The sequence below is a fragment of the Rhinolophus sinicus genome, chromosome 1 (genome assembly GCF_057876585.1).
Source record: "Rhinolophus sinicus isolate RSI-liver-muscle chromosome 1, RSI-T2T, whole genome shotgun sequence".
NCBI classification, from domain to species: domain Eukaryota; kingdom Metazoa; phylum Chordata; class Mammalia; order Chiroptera; family Rhinolophidae; genus Rhinolophus; species Rhinolophus sinicus.
In genome coordinates this window covers 28,482,481-28,506,288 of record NC_142501.1, presented here as the reverse complement: position 1 = coordinate 28,506,288, position 23,808 = coordinate 28,482,481, and the positions used below count along the sequence as shown (strand labels likewise).

The 23,808-nt window shown below is 35.8% G+C and overlaps 3 protein-coding genes across 3 annotated transcripts; 2 read left to right on the top strand and 1 right to left on the bottom strand.

Moving 5' to 3' along the window:
* The first annotated feature begins 5,240 nt into the window (after positions 1-5,240).
* LOC109454262 (taste receptor type 2 member 42) lies at positions 5,241-7,435 on the top strand. Its single transcript, XM_019744711.3, has one exon. It carries the CDS (start codon positions 6,400-6,402, stop codon positions 7,345-7,347), a length of 948 nt encoding a protein of 315 aa, XP_019600270.2. The 5' UTR covers positions 5,241-6,399; the 3' UTR covers positions 7,348-7,435.
* Positions 7,436-13,927: 6,492 nt separating this feature from the next.
* On the top strand, positions 13,928-15,126 carry LOC109454283 (taste receptor type 2 member 42-like). Its single transcript, XM_074325990.2, has one exon. The coding sequence runs from the start codon at positions 14,038-14,040 to the stop codon at positions 15,124-15,126; it is 1,089 nt and encodes a 362-aa protein (XP_074182091.2). The 5' UTR covers positions 13,928-14,037.
* A 7,561-nt stretch (positions 15,127-22,687) lies between these two features.
* SMIM10L1 (small integral membrane protein 10 like 1) lies at positions 22,688-23,581 on the bottom strand. Its single transcript, XM_088798019.1, has one exon. The coding sequence runs from the start codon at positions 23,452-23,454 to the stop codon at positions 23,185-23,187; it is 270 nt and encodes an 89-aa protein (XP_088654145.1). The 5' UTR covers positions 23,455-23,581; the 3' UTR covers positions 22,688-23,184.
* Between the last annotated feature and the right edge of the window lie 227 nt (positions 23,582-23,808).

Genomic DNA, 23,808 nt, shown 5'->3' with positions numbered 1-23,808 from the left:
AATTAAAAAAAATGAGCCCTCTTATTATTTAAGTCCAACTATTTTCAGTGAAAACCAAGGTACTGTAGAAGAAACTTCCAGTTGTACAGGTTAATATCTGCTTTACTTTTTGTCATCCTAACCATCCTAACCATCATAAATAGAGTTTTGAAAATTATCTTCTTTTTTCAAATTTATTGGGGTGACAATTGTTAGTAAAATTACATAGATTTCAGGTGTACAATTCTGTATTACATCATCTATAAATCCCATGTGTGTTCACCACCCAGAGTCAGTTCTCTGTCTATGAGTTTTTGTTTCTCATGTGTTTGTCTTGTTCTTTTGTTATTTTTGGTTTATATACCACATATCAGTGAAATCATATGGTTCTCTGCTTTTTCTGTCTGACTTATTTCACTTAGCATTATACTCTTAGGATCCATCCATGTTGTCACAAATGTTCCTATATCATCTTTTCTTACTGCCAAATAGTATTCCATTGTGTATATATACCTCAACTTCTTTATCCATTCATTTATCAAAGGACATTTTGGTTGTTTCCATGTCTTGGCCACCGTAAACAAAGCTGCAATGAACATTGAAGCACATGTATCTTTATGTATAAATGTTTTCAGATATTTTGGGTAGATACCCAGGAGAGGGATTGCTGGGTCATATGGTAATTCTATTCGTAATTTTTTGAGGAATCTCCACACTGCCTTCCATAATGGCTGCACCAGTCTGCATTCCCACCAACAGTGTATGAGGGTTCCTTTTTCTCCACAGCCTCTCCAACACTTGTTACTATTTGTCTTGTTGATGATAGCCATTCTGACTGGGGTGAGGTGATATCTCATTGTGGTTTTGATTTGCATTTCTCTGATGATTAGTAATGTTGAGCATTTTTTCATATGTCTGTTTGCCATTTGTATGTCCTCTTTAGAGAAATGTCTCTTCAGGTCGTCTGCCCATTTTTCAATTGGGTTGTTTGTGTTTTTGTTGTTGAGTTTCATGAGTTCCTTGTATATTTTGGATGTTAGCCCCTTATCGGAGGCACTGTTTGCAAAAATCTTCTCCCATTCAGTTGGTTGCCTCTTTATTTTATCAATGGTTTCTTTTGCTGTGCAGAAGCTTTTAAGTTTCATATAGTCCCATTCGTTTATTTTACCTTTTAGTTCCCTTGCGTTTGGAGTCAAATTCATAAAATGCTCTTTGAACCCAAGGTCCAAAGTTTAGTACCTATGTTTTCTTCTATGCAGTTTGTTGTGTCAGGTCTTATGCTTAAGTCTTTGATCCATTTTGAATTAATTTTGGTACATGGTGACAGATAGCAGTCCAGTTTCATTCTTTTGCACCTGGCTATCCAATTCTCCCAGCACCATTTATTGAAGAGGCTGTCTTTTCTCCATTGTATGTTTTTTGCTTCTTTGGCAAAAATTATCTGTCCATATTTATGTGATGTTATTTCTGGGTTCTCAGTTCTATTCCATTGGTCTATGTGTCTGTTTTTCTGCCAATACCATGCTGTTTTGATTATTGTAGCCTTGCAGTACAAGCTAAAGTCAGGGAGTGTGATACCTCCAGTATTGTTCTTTTTTCTTAAGATTGCTTTGGCTATTCGGGGTCTTTTGTGGTTCCAGACAAATCTGATGATTTTTTTTGTTCTATTTCTTTAAAAAAATGCCATTGGGATTTTGATGGGGATTGCATTAAATCTGTATATTGCTTTGGGTAATATGGCCATTTTAACCATGTTGTATTTCTGTGGTGTCTGTGATAACTTCCCCCTTTTCATTTCTGATTTTGTTAGTGTCTTCTCTCTTTTTATCTAGCCAAGGGTTTGTCAACTTTGTTAATCTTTTCAAAGAACCAGCACTTTCTCACATTAATTTTTTCTATTGTCTTTTTGTTCTCTATTTCATTTAGTTCTGCTCTGATTTTCGTTATTTCCTTTCTTCTGCTGACCTTGGGTTTCATTTGTTCTTCTTTTTCTAGTTCTTTAAGGTGTCACATGAGGTTATTTATTTGGGATTTTGAAAATTATCTTTACAAGTAAATCAAGAGCATAAAATTCCACCCTGGGTATAGGGATTAGAAAAATTATCAGCACTTATTTGGAAAATTCATTTAGAACAAGGACTCTTTGAAACAAGGTTGGGACTGGTTATTGAGCACTCAGTATGAGCAAGGCACAGTGTTAGGCACTTTTTACCCATTATCTCATTTAGTCATCAGAATAAACTTTCAAAGTAGTGTTATAGTGGTTTTACAGACGAGAAATAGAACTACACCAGCACCTAAAGTCTTCTTCATGTCCTTTCATAATCACTGTTGTCACCCATCTTAAAGATAATTACTATCCTGATTTCCAACACCATAGTTAGTTTTGCCTCTTCATTAAAATGAATATGTAAACGTCTATGTTTGTGTTTATGAGATTCATCTACATTTCACTTAACTGAAGTGTTTTTTTCATAGTATGAACACTGCTGTGAATATTCTTGCTTATGTTCTTAGATGAATGTGTACACAAAGCAAATAAATCATTTTACCCAAACATATAGTAAGAGTTCTATAAATGCTACCTATTATTATTACTGCTGCTAGGATTATTTTTATAGTTAATAAAATATATGACTAAAACGGTTTATAATTTCCCCACCAGATATTGAGTTCTTTTCAACTAATTTCTTGGCTCATTTCTAAAATCATTCTGATATTAAAAAAAAAAAAAAAACCTGAACAAGTGGACGTACATAACATATCAGTTACAACTGTAAATCTTGACAAGAACCACTCTAATCAGTATAAACATCCTTTATGCTAACGTAAGAGTGGCAAGTTCTGACAAACTAAGTTTCCTTTGGGGTTCAGTTCTTAGATTTACAGATAAGAGAATAGTATCCATGTTTTACACCTTGACTCCAGTAATGCTTCAGATATAGATTCCCCTGATACTTGTGGACAAAACAGACAATAAGAACTGTAGAGTAGTGCAATTAGGTATATTAGTAAATAGTCAAATAACTCTGCTTACTGGCAGGCTATAGGATGCACCACAAACACTTTTTCTGGGCCAAATTCTGATCAATATTTTTCTCACCTACTTGGATGAAGACACATTTAAGTTGACTTCTAAAATTTAAAATTTGCAAATTCTTGCTTTGATTATCTTCCACAGTTAAAGATACAGACTCAAATTTGTTAGGCAAAGAAAATGCAAAAAGAGTGATAGAATATCAGCCTGTATTTGCATATTAGCAAATAAGAAGTTATCTTGTCACTTACGGCCTCACATGGAAAACTGGAGTCTGTAGCTATGGCAAAAGGAAAGAAAATATCAAGTGACTGGACTAGGAGAAAGGAATGAGGCTGGTATTCATGGAGATAGGAATGGCTAATATTATATTAGAAGTGGTTGCCTTTGGACTTGAGACAAATCCACAATCTAGATACCAAGTAGGAAAATTCAGTATACTCAACAATACAATCAGAGAATTTAATGTCCTTGGATAACATACCTGTGTTTCATAATGGTTTAAAATTTTAAAATACTTAGCAGTTTTGATTATATCCAGCATGTATTAATTACAAGCTCATTAATGACTAAAAAAATGCAAAGGCCATTTCAGACATTTTAATATTCTCCATAAAGGTTTTGCATACTTTTTGTGTGATTTATTCTTAGATACTTCATATTTGTTGAGGTTATAGTAATTTCAGCTTTTAAAAGAATATTTTATTTTAACTGTTTGTTGATGGTATGAAGAAATGGAACAGATTTTTACACATTTATTTTAGGTCCAGAAACCTTGATAAATGATCATATTTTAACAAGATGTTTAAGAATACTTTTGGATTTTCTATGTAATCTCAATCGTAATCTGTGAATAATGACATTTTTGTTTCATGCTTTACAATCTTATATCGTTGATGTTATTTTCTTGCCTTACTGTATTGGTGAAAATGTCTGAAAAACAGACATAACAAGATATTCATGACTGACTTTTCCCAAACTCAAGCGGAATAATTTCAATGCATCAAAGATAGGTGTCTCTAGGTTTTTGTAGACACCTTTTTTTTTAATCAGGAAAAAGAATATTTCATTCCATTCTCAGTTTGGTAAGAGCATTTGTTATGACTAGTGGTACAACTGTATCAAACTTTTTTTTCCTGGTGTTTCTTCTGTTAATGTCTTATTACATTAATTGGCTTTCTAATGCCTCATTATTGGGATCTCATTGACTATGTAAACTATGGTAGTTTGGCTTCAATTCAGTTAAACTGTTCTTGCTATGTTAACTAAGGGCCTCTTTGATATCTCCTTGTAAATGACCTTTCATTAATATCAGGACGTATTGGTTATTCTTTCCTTGTATAACTTCTTGCTCTTGGTTGCTTTGAAATTCTAGTCTCTTGGTTTCCCTCCTCCATCTGACTGCTTTTTAGTCTTTTTTGTTGTTGTTGTTTTATCCACTGGTGTTCCTCAGGGCCCTTAGAGCTTGTCATCTCTTATGAAATCAAATATGTCCTGATGATTCCCAAATCCCTGTTAGTAGTCCAAATTCCTTTTCTGAGGCACAGTAACAAATACCCAAGTGCCTAATCCATCTTTTCCCTTGGATGACTTACAGATATATCAAAGTATTCAAAACAGAACTCATCATATTCCAACTGTTCTTCTCTCTCCCACCCCTTGGCTGGTACACCTGCTCTCCTAGTGATGCCCTCAGGTTATAGTACACCATGCATCCAGGTGCAAAAGAAGTCTTCATGTCATGACTGGCTTCTCTTCCTTTTTGTAGCCCCCACATCGATCACCAAGCCTTACTGATGCTTTTCATAGCCATGAACTTCTTTTCATCTCTAGACATTAATCTAGTCAAAGCTATCATTCTCTTCTCAAATTTCTTTATCTTCATCCAGCCTTGGTTTATCTAAAAAATTCCCTCCTTCACCCTTTCCATCCTTCCTTCCTTCCTTCTTTTTCTTCCTTCCCTCCATTTATCCATCTTTCCTTCCTTCCCTTTTTATTTTCTTTCTACAGTTTTAAATATTTGTCCTAAATTAAAATATTTTTGTTTACACAAAATAATTTACCAATAGTTCATTACACATAATCATTCTTGAGATATACACTTTTAAAAATTAATAGAATTTAATCGAGAAATGTGACAGAAATATTGAAAAGGGCCAAGGGTTTTGATGATTTCATTTATTTATTTTGTGTTGTTTGGTAACATTTGAACTCAATACTGACAATAGAATATTTGCTGACACACCAAGACACAGAGTCTGTAACTCTGAGTTCATTTCTGATGCATTAACAGCTTTTGTTAAAATCATTCTTCCCAGAATACAGAACAGATAATTTTGTTTACTATTTCCTTATTTTATCTGAAATGATTTTCTACCTATTTTCTGTCTGTTAAGGTTAAATTGATGCATTAAGTTTCTGGCCAAAACAAATACAACAAGTACAAAGATGAAGAATAAAACCAGGAAATTGTATAATTGTGAATATATTACTCATACTTGAGGAACATTTAGATTGTAATTATAGTGAATTATCAGTTAGTATTTAATTTCAGAAAAGTAGTTTAGATTTTGGTGTGTTTTTGTATATTATTTGATTACTCCAAAATCTGACTTGCCAGTTTCCTCATGAAATTCTAAGTACCTTCAAAATCCAGGCAAATATCACCTCCCTTTCTCACCCTGACAGTAATTTTTATAGTTACCTTTTCTGTGTTCACATTACATTTTATGTCATTGTTTCTTTCTGTGTTTTCACTTTTATACATTTCCTAACACTTTCTTTTTTCTTTTTTTTCTTTTTTATATTGCATTTGGAAAAAATTCTGATGCATAGCACACACTCACAAAATATATTTATTGAATAATAACTAAATTATTTAGATGATCTCTAAAGCTTTCTTTGAAAACAACTAAAATATTTGGATCCAAATGTTATAGTATTTCATTCAGGTGAGGAGGCAAGTACAAATCAGTGAAAAAGAATCTGGTCCATATTTGCATCCTAACATATTTGCCTTTAACCTTATAATCATTACCACGAGTGGGAAATTTCAGTCTGTGCCAAAGATAAATGGAAATGCAAACTGTTTGGTTTGGAAATTAGTAGCTCTTTTGAAGAAATAAAAACACTTTCATGAAAGTATGTGAGACGGCATACCTTAGCAGATCTTTCTGGATTAAAATCGGAATTACAATAAAAGTACAAAGACTTCCTTAAGTATATATGAGACTGTATCCAATAGCAAGAGATTCTACTTAAGACTGGAATTGGAACAAAAGCAGTGAAGATAAGTATCAGAAATGGATGCCATTCTGCAACAGTTTGATGATAAATTTATCACTGAGCTGTAGTATCAGAAATTTGGATTTTCTTTTGTGGAAATGCTCACTGAATTGGATATAATCTTTCTGATACTGTCAACAGCAGAATTCATAATTGGAATGTTGGGGAATATGTTCATTGGACTGGTAAACTGCTCTGAATGGGTCAAGAACCAAAACATCTCTTTAGCTGACTTCCTCTTCACCTGCTTGGCTATCTCCAGAATCAGTCAGCTGTCTGTATTGTTGTTTGAATCCTTTACAATGGCACTGTCTCTATATTTACATTTCAGTTATAAACTAGCGAAATCTATTACTTTGCTTTGGAGAATAACTAATCACTTGACTACCTGGCTTGCTACCTGCCTAAGCATTTTTTACCTCCTTAAGATAGCTCATTTCTCCAACTCCCTTTTCCTCTGGCTGAAGTTGAGAATGAACAGAGTGTTTCTCATGATTCTTGTATTTTCTTTGTTCTGTCTGATTCTAGACTTTCTATTGCTAGAAGCATTTAATGATCTCTTCTTAAAAGTCTGTATAATAGATGAGTATAATATGACGATATATATAGATGAGAGGAAAACCCTCTTTGTTGAAACCCTGACTCTTCTTAGCTTAACCTATTTACTACCTGTTGTTTTGTCTCTGACCTCATTGCTCCTTTTATTTCTGTCCTTGGTAAGACACATCAGAAATTTGCAGCTCAACAACATGAGTTCAAGGGACTCCAGCACAGAGGCCCATAAAAGGGCCATAAAAATGGTGATGTCTTTCCTCTTCCTCTTCCTAGTTCATTGTTTTTCCACACAGGTGACAAGTTGGATATTTCTTATATTTTGGAACAACAAGTTTGCAAAGTTTGTCACGTTAGCAGCATATGTCTTTCCCTCAGGACACTCTTTTATCTTGATTCTGGGAAACAGCAAGCTAAGACAGAAAGCTTTGAAGTTACTGTGGCATCTTAAAAGCGCCTTGAAAAGAGAAAATCTGTTACAGCTTTACAGATAGACTTTCCAGAGCCTTTTCAAAGATACTAATAACTGAAGGAGGAAATTTTGAGGATTGATTTTCACTTCTACAGTTTTATTTTTTTACTGGGTTCCTTTAAGTATTGTTGAGCATAACTGAATTTTGCTCTCTAACAGGTTGCTTTTGTTGATAATTTGCACATGGTCGGCCAATATAATTTTAAAAGCAATTGTTTTTGTTTAAAACATTGGTTACCAATATTCTTTCAAAGATAATCTGAATGATTTAATTTTATCTGCAAAAGATGTATGTAATTGAAACTCATGTGGGGGGAGAGGCATGTAGTTCTTTAGAAATCAGGATGAATTACAAGTCTGACGAGGCAGAAGATCTATAAAATGTTGATAGAAAAGTTAATTGAACAACTAAAGTCTTAGAGGGGAAAAACATGACCTCATGGCTTAAAGACCTAACATTTTCTTGAATGAAAAAGCATTGCATTGTTGTTCTTAAAGGCATTGTTAATAACAAGGGAATGAAATGTTTGAGAATAAACATAATATTTGCAGTGCAAAACATAATAAATTATCTTTAACCAGAAATTGGAAACATACTTATAATGTCAATATTAATTGGAAACCCCCAATCATATACCTTTTGATGTATATAGGCATTTATTAATTTTGTTACATTCCAGGACAGGCAATATGCATTTTTAGAGTGGCAGAAATTGATATTTCTACCATGTTATGTAATAGAATTAAAAATATATAGAAGAATTATTCCTTAAATCAAAATCACTCTCATATTGTTACTATAAAAAGATCATAATTACATTGAAAGCAAAATTTATAACAGAATATCATCTTTAGTGTAAATTTTGGACACAGATAATATATGTAGTGGTGTTTTTACTGTAATAATCTAAATTTAGATAAGGTAGCTACCAATTGTAAATAAGGTTAAGGGAAAGAAAATTTGCTATAAACTTTTAAACATGATGGTATGGATTATAATATTGTACAGAGGCTATACATGTATAGAAAACGGAATTCTTTAAAAATGAAGAATTGTTTTTTTTAGGGTTTACTTTTGCTGTGTTCTTTAGATTGTGTTAAAGAAACAAAAAGCTGCAATTAAATGGTGATAAATATGGAGGTTGTAAATTAATCTTGATGGAGCCATGGGCAAGAGCACTGCTCTAGGGCTGTTCCCTGGAGCTGGGACTGAGGTTTGAATTAACATCCACCCCTGCCCCCCATGTCCTCCCATCCCACATGTAGAAAACTAAACTGCAAGCACATTTAGTACTTCTGTACTTCTGTTGTATTAATAACAATAATGATATTAATAATGGTTTTAATGATAAGAAATATAGTATGTATTTTACTAAGTAATTTACATTTTACAAAATAAAATGTACATATATTATTTTGGACACTTACTTAGTATTTTACCAAAGATTATCATTATAATTATCTTGCCTTGGTAAAAGGCAATATGCAAGCAAGTTGAATATGTTTAGATTTAGATATTGAGTTTGTTGGATATTTTTTCATATGAATGACTTAAAGGTAACCTTGTACTCCTTATAAGATGATAACCAAAAGCATTATTTAGTTTTTAGTGTCACTAAACTTTTCTTTGGTAAGCAAGATGAAGTAATTGAGCTGACTTATGAGCAACCCTTGCTTCTAGTAAGTGTGTTTTAGGGATAAATGAATAAATGTCTAACTAGGAGTAAGTCCATACTTATGCAGCAAACTTAAGGAGATGAGACTATAAGAAACAGGGCCTATTTTTGACAAAGAAGTACAGCAATGGGCTAGAAAAAGCAAGACCAAAACTTAGGTTGGGGTTATTGCAACTGATGTATTGCAGTCTGCATATTTGAATGGCAGATGAGATCAACCTCTGCACCTCTACTTTCTCCATAACAAAAGCCTTTGTGGGGGACTCAGCAGCAGCCAAGCCACAATCCAAGAGCCACTCCCAACACATGCATCGTTAGTCCCACACAACCTGGAGAGGAATGACTGACATGACTATATCCTACTCTGGGACTAAAGTGTTGGGGAGGGACAGAGATTATCACTGATTTCTTGTTAACTACTCCCTCTCACTCACCAAATAAATGTTCATTTTAAGAATCTGGGTGTAATCATTGTTTCTTTCAATTTGTCCACCCAGGTGATTTATAGGAGAGGAACAAATGACCTGTTGCAACTGCTGATATAATCATATCTCTGATCCCTAGACTAGTGCTGACGGCATCAGGTAAGACATAAACCAAGCACAGCAAGGCATGCTTTCTTGAACCCTAATGAGTACGTATATCAGATTGAAACCCATACCTATACCGATCTTTGAGAAAGAGGCATGCCAATTTTCCCCACAATCAGGTGGTTTATCTGCTCTCCATCAGTAGGTGGCTTCTCCTTGCATGATCTTGATTAGACTTCATCTCCTCTGAACCAGGGACATCCTGTAATGGGCATTTGCATCGTCACAGTCATTCTTAGTTTTCCCGTTCAAGATACTGGATATGTTGTCTAGATTAGTAATCTATGAGGACTTTAAAACCAATCTTCACAAGAACAAATTGATCTGAAAAAATCTGATGAATTTGAGAAACATATAGGCAAACATTTTTGTCTCCTTGTATACCAAATCGGTGTCATAGACTATAGCTTTTTCAAATTTTACTTTTTTTCACATCAATATAAATGCTGCCTCAGAAGACTAAAGAAATGCTCAACCATTTTCATTTTAAGCATGAAGCTCTAATACATGTCGGTGTGGGGTTTGGTGTTATTAAGTTAGACTGGTTCTATCTTAGGTTTGTCATGAGGAAGAGCTAGTGGGATATGTTTGCCCTCTAAGTATGTTGAGGGGGGAAAGAAAGCTAGCCCTCAATTTTGAATATTAAAGGAGTATACTAAGTGAAACAAAAAACTTACAATGAAACATGAAAGGGATGTTCATGGATAGCAGTGATTAAGCTGGGCCAATAAATATCCTCCATTGGTGAAAGATGAAATCTCTGTCCCTTGGAGCTATGGCCCTGGTCCCAGCTAATTGCTTCTGGGGTTAGGGAAAAGCCAAAGAAACAGTGAAGGTCTCTTTTACCTAAATAAACACAAAGGCCAATACTTTAATTTAGTGACCATCAAAGGAGTCGTTGCTAAGTTCAATATATAAAAGTTCCAAGTTGTGATTCAGAAAAGAATCAGGAGGCTATTTCTTGGTTTGCAAATCAATGGAAAAGTTTGCTGTTGGTAGGATCAGAGAGATCATCAGAGCTAGGGGAGCATTTGTTGCTGGCTTCCCTGAGACTATTGGGAAATCTAAACATGTGGGCTTGGGGAGGACAAAGACAATAGAAAGAGTCATATAGAAAGTTCATGTATGTTATTTCACTGATGATAGCACAGACACAGAGAGGAAACAGGAAGAATTCATTCCAAAAAAGGTAGTATTAATGATAGAAGTTCATAAGCTCTTCACTTGATTTGCCTTTTTTTACATCACATAAGCAATCGTTTATCACTATGTATTTATCAGTATCACTTCAAAGTTCAGGATTTTTTTTATTTAAATTAGGCCAATGTATTTTCGCACTCTTTTTTGGAGGAAATGTCATTCTTTCTACTACGAATTATAAAATCAATGTTCATAAATGTTCTGATTTTAATTATAGTCATCATAAGTTTAGACTAATTATTTTGTATTATCACTATAGCATATACATAAATTTAATTAATGGTTATCTGTCCAAACATTTTTAAATAATCTCCCTTATATTTATGTATACAATAACACTTTTTCATAACAAATGTATACCACAACTATTTTAAGAATGAAGCATGTTGAGACAGTTCAACCCAGGAACTGAGACAGATTGGTAGTTATGTAAATTTTAAAAAGTGTGATTATTAACTTGGACTTTGAATTCAATTCACAGCATATGGCAATTGTGATTTTTATACTTGTCATGACATCCTTTAGATCGAGTTTTTTCTTTAGTGTAATTATGAACTCAAGTACTCTTAAATGACTAAGTATCTGCTGGCTGACTTACTGCTTTCTGGCTTTTGTCAACTGCTAAAGCATGCCTACCGAAGAAGCCCTCTTCTCAGATAGCCTTCTCTACCATTTCAGTGATCTCTAGGACCTTCTTGCTTCCCTGCCACAAAATCTAGAGTTTTCTACCTATGCCAACTCCCGGGGCTGGAAGCAGTTCTCTTTCATGAAGAAATGTATGCAAGGCCCCACATCCTGGGTTCTAGACCTGCAAGTTTTTATGATTCTGTATGACTTCTGGTTAGAACCACAAAGACTAGGGAGCAGGGTTGGTTATTTCAGTGTTAGTATAGAAATTTTTCAAGAGTTCATACATACGTTGCAAACTTTCTTCTAGTTTTAAGGAGTTACTTTCTTTTCTTGCTTTTATACTAGTTTCACAGTCAAGTTTCATTCATTTTCTCTTTTTCTGTGCTCCCAATAGGATTACCAACTAAGTTAGCACGCATTCATTTAACAAATAGCTGTTGAGGGCTTACTATTTGCCAAGCCCTTCCTGTTCTAGGAATTAGAAATATATCAGTGGTCAACAATAAAACAGACCTTTCCCTCAGGGAGCTTAAGTGGTTCCTAAGGTAATTGGTGCCTAAGGTATAAGGCCCTAGTATAAGTGCCTAACATTCAGCTTTTGATTGCCCAGCATATATTTCAAAGACATCCATCAAAGACATCAAAAACAAACATTGTCAGCTGTAGGACACAATTACTAGTAAAACACCGAGATAAAAAGCCAGGCTGCTCCAACCCATGAAGTTCCCCATTCAGAAAGTCCTGGGTAACCCAGATAACTGACCAGCTGAGTGACCCCACTTTTCCCTTCCTGAGCCCTAATCCCCCCTCTTATGTTTTAAATTCACCGAAAAACAAAAACAAAAACAAAAACCTGTGAACACCTAGGCACCTCATCCTCAACCTCAATAAAGGCAGAACCCCAGGTCTGTACTTTCTCTTTCTCAACCTTATGTGGTCTTGGGTCTCCTGTGCACCCTATAGGACTTGTGAGCAATAAATCTTGTTTTTTAAAAAAACTTTTTCTTTAAAGTGTGTTTTTCCAGGACCCATCAGCTCCAAGTCAAGTAGTTGTTTTAACCTAGTTGCAGAGGGCACAGCTCACAGTGGCCCATGTGGGGATCGAACCAGCAACCTTGTTAAGAGCACCATGCTCTAATCAACTGAGCTAACTGGCTGCCCCACAGCTTGCTTTTTGAAGTTCCGTGGTTGTTGCTGAGGTGGGTCTCGCAATCAGAATAAGAACTGCAAGGGCTGACCCAGCTACAACATTGGCCCTGGTGAGGAAATGTTCTCGTTATGTGGGGGCTTCGTCAAGTAGTAGGAGCCCAGGTGAGTGCCTCAGGCATGACAGCATCACTACGATAGGCTGAGACCCACACGAAACGGGTTATTTGTCAACTAGAGTCAAAATTGGCTGTATGGGGAATGCATTGTAAAAGGATTAGTGGGCAAAATCTTGTCTTGTTCCTGAAGCATCTTTATAGATTTGCAGCTTGTGGGGAGAAAGATTTTTGCTTCTGTTTAGGAGGCACAGTACAGCACACATCAGGGAGCACCCAGTCCACGTCAACAATGTATCCACCAATTAAGTCAGAATCCCTATGCATGGCTCACAGACATTAATACAGTATATACAAGTATAAAGCTCCCTAGGCAATTCCAACTTGCAGTCAAGGCTGAAAATCATCATTTTAGAGTTACCAGTTTGTTACAGCAAAAACCAAGCTGAAATATATTTGGCTTTAAATGAACTTTCTGAGACAAAGAAATTTTACCAAAAGTATAATTAATAAAAAGGAGAAACTTCCTCCAAACCCCGCCTTATTTTTTGCTTCTTTTCTACCTTATTTTTGCTTACTGTTTTCTCTCAACTGATAATAGCTTATTCAGAATCAAATAAGCAGTTGTTTATTAGAAACAAAGTTCAAAAATTCAGAGTAATTACCTCCGAGAGAACTCTTATTTCGGTACCCTTGCATATGCTTTTACATCATTCTGGAAAAACATTTTCCTTTTTGTCTATTTCTTCAAGAAACCCTAAAAAGCTTCCAGACCAAGCAAGTTGTCACTATTCTTACGAAACTAGAATTAACTATTGACCATAGATTTTATAGCATCCTCCTCCGTGTTGCAATTGTATTTTGGTCAAACTTTTGTCACATTCAATAGTAACAGTTTATTTAATGTTGCTTTTTTCACTACTCTGTTAGTTCTTTATGTTACTTCTCTTTATTACACTTATTTTGTCCATAATAGTGTCTAAAATATTATGGATTTTATTAAATGGAATTAACGAATAATGCCTGTATTATAGAGATTATTTTTTGAGAAATCTATTAAAATCAAGAAACTTGAATCCAAATAGTATTGTTTCAATTGAAAGGGAAAGTACAGATCAGGGCAAAGAAATGTCTTATATTTGCATGTTTGCATATCTGAATTTATTCTTCCAGATGTCCTCACAAGTGGAAAATTGCTGCCAGTGCCAATGATGAGTGGGCACATTTACTGTTTAATGTGGAAATCAGTTAGCCGATTGAAATTAATGTTAATGTTTCTCATTAAGGTCTGTGAGACTGGATCTCCTTGCACATATTTCATACCTATGGCTGAAACAAGAGAGAAAGATCTTTCATGAAGATAAATGAGTCGGTATCTGAGTTTTTCTGGAGCATTTTTAATATAAAAATGAAAAGTATCAAACTGGATATTATTCTACAGTATTTTGACAGCAAAAAAATCAGTGAAAAACAGTTATTAGCTTTCTGGAGTCTTTATGCAGAAATGCCATCTGGAACTGAAAATATTTTTCTGATAGCGGCAGTAGGAGGATGCATAACTGGAATGTTGGGGAATGTCTTCATTGTACTAGTTAACTGCATTGACTGGGTGAAGAGTCAAAAACTCTCATTAGCTGACTGCATCCTTACTTGCCTGGCTGTCTCCAGAATCGCTCTTCTTTGGATAACACTATATGATTCATTTGTAATTGTGTTATGGCCACATCTATATGCCATTAATAAGACATCAAAATTTATTGCTATGTTTTGGACACTGTCCAATCACCTATCTACCTGGTTTGCCACCTGTCTGAGTGTTTTCTACTTCTTTAAAATAGCTAATTTCTCCTACCCCTGCTTTGCCTGGTTGAGGTGGAGAGTTGGCAGAGTGCTACTTGTGCTTCTACTGGGGTCTTTGTTCTTAATGGCTTTCAACGTTGAATTTACAGATACATTAAGTGATTTCTGGACTAGTGTCTATAAAATGTGTGAAAGAAACTCAACGTGGTCTCCAGATGTAAGTAAAACTCAGTATCTTAACACCTTGATTGCTTACAGTTTTATGTATTTCATTCCCTTTCTTCTGTCCCTGACTTCACTGCTCCTCTTATTTCTCTCCTTGATGAGACATACCAGGAATGTACAGCTGAACTCCAGCTCCAGGGACTTCAGCACAGAGGTCCATAAAAGGGCCATGAAAATGGTGATGTCTTTCCTTCTCCTCTTCATGCTTCATGTTTCTTTCATCCTATTAACAGGTTGGATTTTCCTTACACTGGAGAAATATAATGCCAGTTTGTTTGTCATGTTAGCATCGACTGTTTTTCCTTCAGCCCACTCATTTATCCTCATTTGGGGAAACAGCAAGCTGAGACAAATTGGTTTAGGATTATTGTGGCGCCTTAGTTGCCACTTGAAGAGGGCAAAACCTTTAGCTTCATAGACTTTTACAGAATTTCCTATATTCCAAGAGAACTAAATCAGCGATGAGACATTGAAGATCCATTTTAACTTCTGTTTTTCTCACTGGTTTCTTCCAGATAGTATTGAGCACCACAAACTTTCCCTTGGATGGCCTACAAACTAACAATTTACTCAAGGTTTTTTAAAAAGCAAGCATCAGTGACATAAGACTTACTAGTAACAAGAAAATTCTTGAGGCAATATGTATATAAAATATACAATGCAACATGTATTAATGCTGTATGTCCCAGCAAACATTTATTCCATTTACGTGTGAGGAAAAAAACATGATTATTTAGAAATAAAAGTCCCTTCCAAACTGGAGTAGGTAAAATATTTGTACAATATTAAGTTAAAAACACATCAAGGAATAAAAATGCTACAAACACATAATTTCATAAAAACAGACATAAATTTTAAAACAAAGACGCAGACTATCATTAGGAATCCATGGTAGAATAGACACTATCTTTGCAGAATAAGAGAAAAATCAACTGAATTTATAAAAAGAAACTGAGTAATTATCCCTACTTGTATAGTAATACTTATACGTCTACTCCATAGGGATCAAAATCATACCTAGATACCGAGTTTGTGTGGGAGGTGTATGTGCATGTAGGGATTATTTGAACACCACCGACCCGTCAGAGAAGACAAACACGACCAACTTACCAGGGATAAAAATAGAAAGTGTACAAAAGAATATAACATATTTGTAAAAGTTTTAGAAATGTTTGTGGGAATATATAGCACTGAATTGACTTTCATAATAAAATAATTGAAATAAAATCAAAGTAGCTGAAAATGAATATAATCTTAAGGCCGGCAGGTAGTAAAATTTTGCTTGATAATGAAATCATAATTTTGAATATGATAGTTTGTAATATAGTAATTTTAGAGGTTATAGTTGTAAACATATCACAAAACTATCAATAATAACAAAAACTAGAAAATATATGTTGAGTATATGTGGGTTATGAGTTAGTTTTGATGGAGCGGTAGGTCAAGCCTGATGCTGGGAAGAATATAAAAACCATAAGGGCTTTGTAAAGTGTGCGCGTATTCCAGGAACTGTGCTACAGGGTGCTCTTATGTGTCCATGATGATGCTATATGTATTTCCAGACCTACATAAAGATTTAGAGTTTTAAACTGCATTCATTATGTTGGACACTATATTAGGAATTTCCTGAACGGGGATGGGGAATTGGATGAAGGTAATTGAACTTCCAGTTGTAAGTACTGGGGATGTAATGCACAATATGATCAGTAAAAATAGCATTGCTGTATGGTATACTTTAAAATTGTTAAAGAGAGTAGGTCCTAAAAGTTCTTATCACAAGGAAAAAGGCATTTTTTGGGTATCTACATGAGGTGACGGGTGGTTATTAAGCTTACTGGTGTAATTATTTCATAATATATGTAAGTCATTATGCTGTACACCTTAAATTTATGCAGTGTTGTATGTCAAGTACATCTCATAAAACTGAAAGAAAAAATAAAAAGAAATTTCCTAATGATTGTACCTGGGGTTGTCTTGCTTTAGGAAAGGTGGAATTCTAATCATATGGGCTATATTTAGGTTCAGCTATTGAGGACACTTTGGCTTAGAATGTATCCCTTTCAGAAGAAAAGGTTAAAGATTACTTCGTACATATTAGAAGTAAACATATTTACTTTTAGTTTTTACGTTTACATTTCAGTGTTACTAAACTTTTCTTTAATGACCAAGATTTAAAAACAAAACAAAACGATTTAAGCAAGTATTCACAGCCCGTTTCTTAGGAGGGGGATTTAGCAGTAAATGTCTCGGTAGGGGTCAGTCCTCACTTGTCATGTACTCATCTTGGAGACATGAGCTCTAAGAAGCAGAGGCCTGTTCCTGATAAGAGAAGCACAGAAAATGACCTTTAAAAATGAAGCCTGGGTTATAGTCTGGGCAATGGCTACAGAGGTATTGTATTCTCCTCACTAAAATGGCATTTTGGGATTAAGCTCTGCACTTCCTCTTCCGTAACAAGAGCCTGTGTTAGAGACTGCAGCCATGATCCAAGAAAAGCTACTACTACATCCATACCTAGTACCATGCAACCTGGAGAGAAGTGTATTCTATTCTGAAACCAAATTAATGGAGACATAAAATGATTATTATTGCTTTTTTGCCAATTACTTCCCACTAAAATAAACGTTTTAGTTTTAATGTAATGAGTTTTATTTTTTTTAGTGTGCCTACACCTGAGAGCAGGAGAGTTGCAAATGACCTGTTTCTAGTGCCAAAAGAGGCTTATGCCTGAGCGCTGCCCTATGCCTAGAACTAACGCCAAGAAGCTATTTTAGTGTTCAAGCTATGTTGTCTTGAACTTTACTGAAAGAAAAGGTCCCAGTGGAAACATGCGTGGATTAGTATAGATTTCAAAGAATGTGACAATGTTGAATTTCTGATACTTCAGGTATTTTGTCTGACGCTGTTGATTAAACCTCATGTTCCCTGAGTCAGGACTTCCTTTATTTAAGTACAGAAACAAGGTGGACATCTGCAAAACCCATACTTCCACCATCCGCTCACCTGTGACAATGGTTAATACTGTCTATAGAAATCTATGCCCTGTGCTGGATTGCCCAGAATAAACCTTCATTAAAAAAAAATTATGAGATGGTTGATTTGATAAATTCATAAAAAAGCTAGACAATTTTTTTTGAGGGGGTGCTATTTGTTTAAAAAAACAAATGACAGATGGGCTATTTTCAATTTTAGCATTTTGGGGGGATGCCAACATAGATACAGCTTCAGAAGACAAAGACACTACCTTAAGTTTGTATATTGGCATTTCTATTCCTTAGCCCCATGTTTAAATGTTAGTTTTAAAAATAACTTTTTCCCTTTCACATAGCTCTAATCTGACCTCTGAATTCTAAGGATTCTATTAACTATATTCCTGTTTCACTTCAGTTGGACATGCTTTCAAAATTTTCTTTTTATCAATTAAAACCTAAAATAGTCTCTTGGAAAACATCTCTACTTGCAAATTAAACACCTTTTTCTTTATCTGTTGAACACAACCTCTATTACTGTGCCGAGCAATGGTTTCAGAGCTAAGACATTCTAGGTATAGTATTTCATTAGTGATTTTTGCCTTTCGGTTGTGTGATTCCCCCCCCCCCATTTTAGTTCATATGAAAAGGTATACCCAATCTACCTCACTCTGTGAATAATCTCCCCTCCTCTTTATTGTTCACTGATGCACTCCATAACCTTACTGTGAATAAATCCACACTTGGTGCTTGAAAGCCATAAGAATGGTCAAGAATTTCTAATGTTTGCTGCAGATCCCGTTAGGGCAGAAACGGGGTACCCTCAGATGTACAATTAAACTACAAAGAATTCCATTGCTTCTTCTTTTTATTTGTTGTAGGCACTCAGGAATGTCCTTTGGCCTTTCAATTGTGCGAAGAGCACTGTTGAGATTTGTATTTGTGGGGATTGGAGGGTGAGGAGGTGTTGACTTCAGCTGTAAAAAGATTCACAACCTGGGCTGGTGGTACTCCTGCTGGGCAATAGGCTATCAAGTGTTCTTGTGAAAGTTGCAAGAAAGTTCCCACACTCGTGGTAATTCAAGTAGACCGATGTGCCTTGATCCAACTCAATCGTTGGGAATTCTGGTATTGCAGGGGTTCTTTCCTTGATCCACTTGCCTAGAAACTTCTGAGTGTACTTTTCAGACTACTTTCCAAGTTCAAAGTTCTGGCATTAGAATTTTTCTCTTCTTCTCCTCTTGTCCCTATATTCCTAAACTTCCCAATCCCTTTATGTCTCCATGTATAAGTCCCATTTTCTTCTTGACGCTATCAAATGCTACTGATGCTCCACCAAGACTAGCCTCCATTAAAATAGGTCTGCAAGATTTTGTAACAAAATTTAGTTAGGCCTCCTCAAGCAGTGATGGACATAGATTCAAAATTTGTAATTACCTTATCTATACTCCTTCCCTTCCTAGGGACAATGTCCTTTCCTCTATCTCATTCCATTCCACAAATATGCCAAATCACTTTAGGCAGCAGAGAGTATAAAATACTTGATTTATCAAATCATATTGAATATTTATATTCTAACATATAAAGCCCTCTATATTTTTAAAAAAAGATATTATCAACTATTATCCGGGCCATACTTCTGTTTGAAAATTTGAGAAAAGAAACAGTATTATTCAAATTACCTAAACATTGTAAAAAACTGAATCCATCAAATGTATTTTTAGGGATAAATTTGAGATTCAATTGTAGTTTGGCCAGTTACTATCACCGTGGAAAAGCTATTTAACTTCTTTAAACCCATTTCCTTATCTAAAAAATGATGAAAATGTCTTCCTTATAGGATACACAAGAATTACGGAGATCATGTATATAAATAGCTTCTCATATTCCTGGTATTAAAAATTCAGTAAAAATTTAAAAATGATGCTAATAGTGATAGTATGCTTTCAGCCAAGTAATCACACCTGTTCTTACCCTCAATTAAGTCTTGTTTCCCAACCCTTAAGTTATACATTACTATGATCAATATTTCCCTTTTATAAACTGTAATAGAGCCACCTTCCCATCATTTTATCAGTTAAACTTCATAACCAAGTTTTTTCCTTTATTGATTAGTACCTCTTTGCTTCTTTCACTTGAGGGATCTCTGGACCAATCAATATTCACGATGGACTGAAAAAGCTCATTTGTGGGCAAGAAAGTGGATCACCTTAATACCAGAGGCAAATATATCTCTATTTCCTTTATCGACTAATGATTTCTTGTAAAAACAACTAATTTGGCTTTCACTCAACAATCTGTATTTTCTACCTTGTATGTAGACAATGCTAGACTGGGGATAGAGCAATGAGCAAACAAAATCGTTGACTTAATGTGTTACCTGAAAGGATGCCAAGAACAATAAAATTACTTGTAAATTAGAATACGTGCGTTAGTCAGGGCAAAAATATTGTTTTCTCCCCTGGGAAACTTCACTGAGTTGTGTTATGTGGGAAGAAAAATACACATCTAGGTTTAAGAGCAATTGTGAAGAATAAATGCTAAATCATGGAGCTTTCCATTCAGTTCCTACTATATATCTGCTGGTACTACAGGCTGTAAAATTGGATAGGATACAACATCTTCCCTCACAGAGCTTCCAATCTAATTCAGGAAATAATAAATAATAAGTCAGCTAAAGTGCCTTAGTTTTTTCAGTGACAACAAAGGACTGATCTGAAGAAAAACGTTGAAGGCACATGTTCATATAGCCACCCAAATGGAGCATCCCTGTTATCTCACCATTCCAGGGCTAATGGCAGTCATTCTTTTATGTTACACATTGAGACATTACTGCCTCTATGGAATAGTGGTGCCTACCATTTGTAAGTACCTTGGCATTAATGAATTACTTCATTGATCAAATTACATTTCTGATATTTTAGATTAAAATGTTTTAGTTCCTGCACGCTATAACAGCAATGTATAATTATCAAGGAAAGACATTATAGAAACCTGTCTTTTTGGATATTAAAAAAGTCTGATAATTAATGCATAATTAGGCAAAAATAAAGCAGCCTATGAAAATGGCACAGGTTGATCTTAACCCAGCCCTTAGCTGGAGTAAAAGAAATGAACTCCAAACTGATCAGAGGAATCTGGGCAAAACTTAATGGAAAAAGTGACATCTAAATGTAGCTTTAAAACACAGGCAGAACAACTATAAGCAAAAAAGAAAAAGAAAAAAAAAAGCAGAGTAGAAAAGGCAGAAGAAAGTGTAAGCAGAGTGAAGAGGATGTGCTCAGTAGTTTGGTCTGTGAGGAGGAATGAAGGGTAGAAAGAACAATTACCAAAAGCCAGACATGGTGCTGGAGGGGACACTTATTTTACATCCCTAGAATACACTTGTTTGTTGGACACAATTAATGGAACTATAGTCTACTGCAAATAGTTTAAATCTTTACCTTGGCAAATAATGACCTGTTTGGGCTCAAACGTCTCACTTAATAGCTTCTTGGAGGCTTTTTCCCACACCACTAGGGTCAGTACCATACCTATCTCCTTTAGGCCTGAAATCTCCACTGGGAAAGAAGGCATTCCACAAGAGTGAGTTTTATTCATATGTTAATGAGCTGTTTTGTTATAACAGATACTGTTGATTGTGTATATATCAAGCTGTAAAGCAGGCTTATTTTTAATTTTCAGACTGACATTTCAAGGTGGGTGTTTTATCCTCACTTAATAGTTGAGGAAATCAGGCTTTAAGCAGATCAACAGACTCAACTAGTTAAGACCACAAAATTACAGTTTGTATTTTAACAGAGGTCTGCCTGATTTAAAAACTCAATCCTTTTATTCTGGTGGCTCTTAACCAGTGGTATACATTTCAACTACCTGAGCAATTTTGAAAACGAAATGTATTTAAATTAATTTTTAATCAAATAAATAAATAAAGAAAAATCAAAATAATACTGTTAGACTGGTAGTGGAAAACAGTACTCCTCCACCTTTTCTCTACCCGTCCCTGATTGTTTTTTCCAGACAACCGTTTTGAACTCTTAGCTGATTTCTTATTGTAGTTTTTTTTCTTAATGACATGTTAAATACTGATTTTTTTGACACTTCTATACTAGATCGTGAATCACTCTCCATTACACACCCCTCTCTCCTCTCCAATCCCCAATGTTACATAATCATTCATTTTATTTGTATTGTGTTTACATAATTATGACCGACTTTATATGACTAATATTATCTACAGTTGCGTATGCAACATAGTTCTTGAACAACTCATTATTTTTCCTGGGGTTCATAATTGCCTCAATTTCATTTTAATTAAAAAAAAATCTGCAGGCCACTAATACACCTCCACACTCTATGAAAAACTAAAAATCTCTTGATTCTATATTCAAATACACCAGGGTAGTCTGTTTTTCTTTTTTGAGATATTCCAACTGACTCCAGATTTAGACATTTCTTTCTTTCTTTCTTTTTTTTAGGATATAAAGTCAACTTTATCTACTAGGCATTTCTTGTTGACTTCTTCCTGTGTTCTCCTTTATTCTCCTCCCTTTTTAACATTAGCAACTTTATGGCTACTCTTCAGTCTTTTTTCCTTATAACAGACTGTATCTTTCAACTTTATAAGGACACCATTACTTTTTCATTTATCTTCCCTTCCCTTTCATCATCCCCATTTGAAAACTGTACTTCCACATTATCAAGGGTGATAACATCTGCATTCCACTTTGTAACCATAATTAAGTGTTCTCTTAAAAAGAAATAGACCATAAGCAGTATTTACATTCATTGTTATTATTTAAATATTATTCATTAAAAAGCCAAGCTTTGGGCTATAACTGGATTTCCTTCTCTTTGGCTCCAAGGTCTTGCACGACTACTACTCACAGGGACACTGAAAGAGGAAGCTTTCTCACACTCCAATTCTCTCTTCAAAATCCTGCAGCATTTTACATTGTTTGGTATTAGAAGGATGCTTTTTCTGCACAGTTTTTTTTTCTCCACTGAATATTTCTGATTGTCATTGTTTTCTCTGGTGGAATGAAATAAACATATGCCTTCCACATCATATCCTTAAGATCTTCAACTTCTTATTCAACGTCTTGTATACAATCCAATCCAATATTCCCGAAATTTATGGTTTCTTATTTTAATTGGGACCATGGGCTTGTTGTACATTAAAAAGTTCTTTCCCGAAAATTTTAGCAACTTTCTTTTTTCATAATGCAGACTGTTCGTCTGTTTTTGTTTTAAGGATGAACAGCTTCTTAAATACTGTCGTGGGCCTGAATTAAATTCTTCGCTCTTCCCGGAAAATCGCGTGTCTCCTCTCCCTTCCCCTGTTAGGGCAGCCTTTCCGCGACTGGCGGGGGAGGTCGGCTAAGAGCAGGGAGCCCAGCCCCGGAGGGCGCCCAGGCGCTCTCGCGAGACTGCGGAGGTTCGTAGCGGTAACTCCACTTGGCCGCCGGGCCTCGGGTTCGTGCGCCATTGTGCTGGCCCGGGAGGTTCTAAATGTGTACCTGCAAGCGGATGTTCAGTATCACCGAGCCCGCGACGTAGAAGTACGGAAAATTCATGCGCAGCTGCCAGGCCAGCTCGAAGAAGGCGAGCAGGGTGCGGGAGAGCCCCTTGCAGAATACCCCGTACGAGCTGGGGGCCGCGGCCGGGCTCGAAACTCCGAGGGCCAAGGGAGAGGGCGCCGCCGCGTTGGCCATGGACCCGGTGTTGCCTCTCGCCCACTGCCTGGTGCCGGGGGTCACCGCAGGCCCCGCAGACATCCGGTCGACGGCTGGGACTGGGAAGGGCGGGGGCACTAAGCCCTCCGCTGAGCCGACGCCTGCGTCTCCGGCTGCGGCCGCTTTCTCCGGGGCGGGGCTCGGGCCCTGCAGCCGCTGGCGCTCCGCCCCTTCCTGTCTGCTGCTCAGGACGGTATTTAGCCTTTAGAGTTTAACACGTGGTACGTGCGGAACGGGCTATTTATGTATGTGTCATACATATTTCATATAACATACACGGACAGCCATGCAAATATAATTTTCACTTTAAAATGAAGAAAGCTTCAAAAGGAAGGTATAGGAAAATAAGTATGTTAAGAGTGTTCGGGAAGTTTTGAAAATCTATTTCTATGTCCT

Excerpts from the sequence above, each read along its gene's own strand:
- LOC109454262 (XM_019744711.3), top strand. The coding sequence starts at position 6,400 with ATGCTCACTGAATTGGATATAATCTTTCTGATACTGTCAACAGCAGAA.
- LOC109454283 (XM_074325990.2), top strand. The coding sequence starts at position 14,038 with ATGAAGATAAATGAGTCGGTATCTGAGTTTTTCTGGAGCATTTTTAAT.
- SMIM10L1 (XM_088798019.1), bottom strand. The coding sequence starts at position 23,454 with ATGTCTGCGGGGCCTGCGGTGACCCCCGGCACCAGGCAGTGGGCGAGA.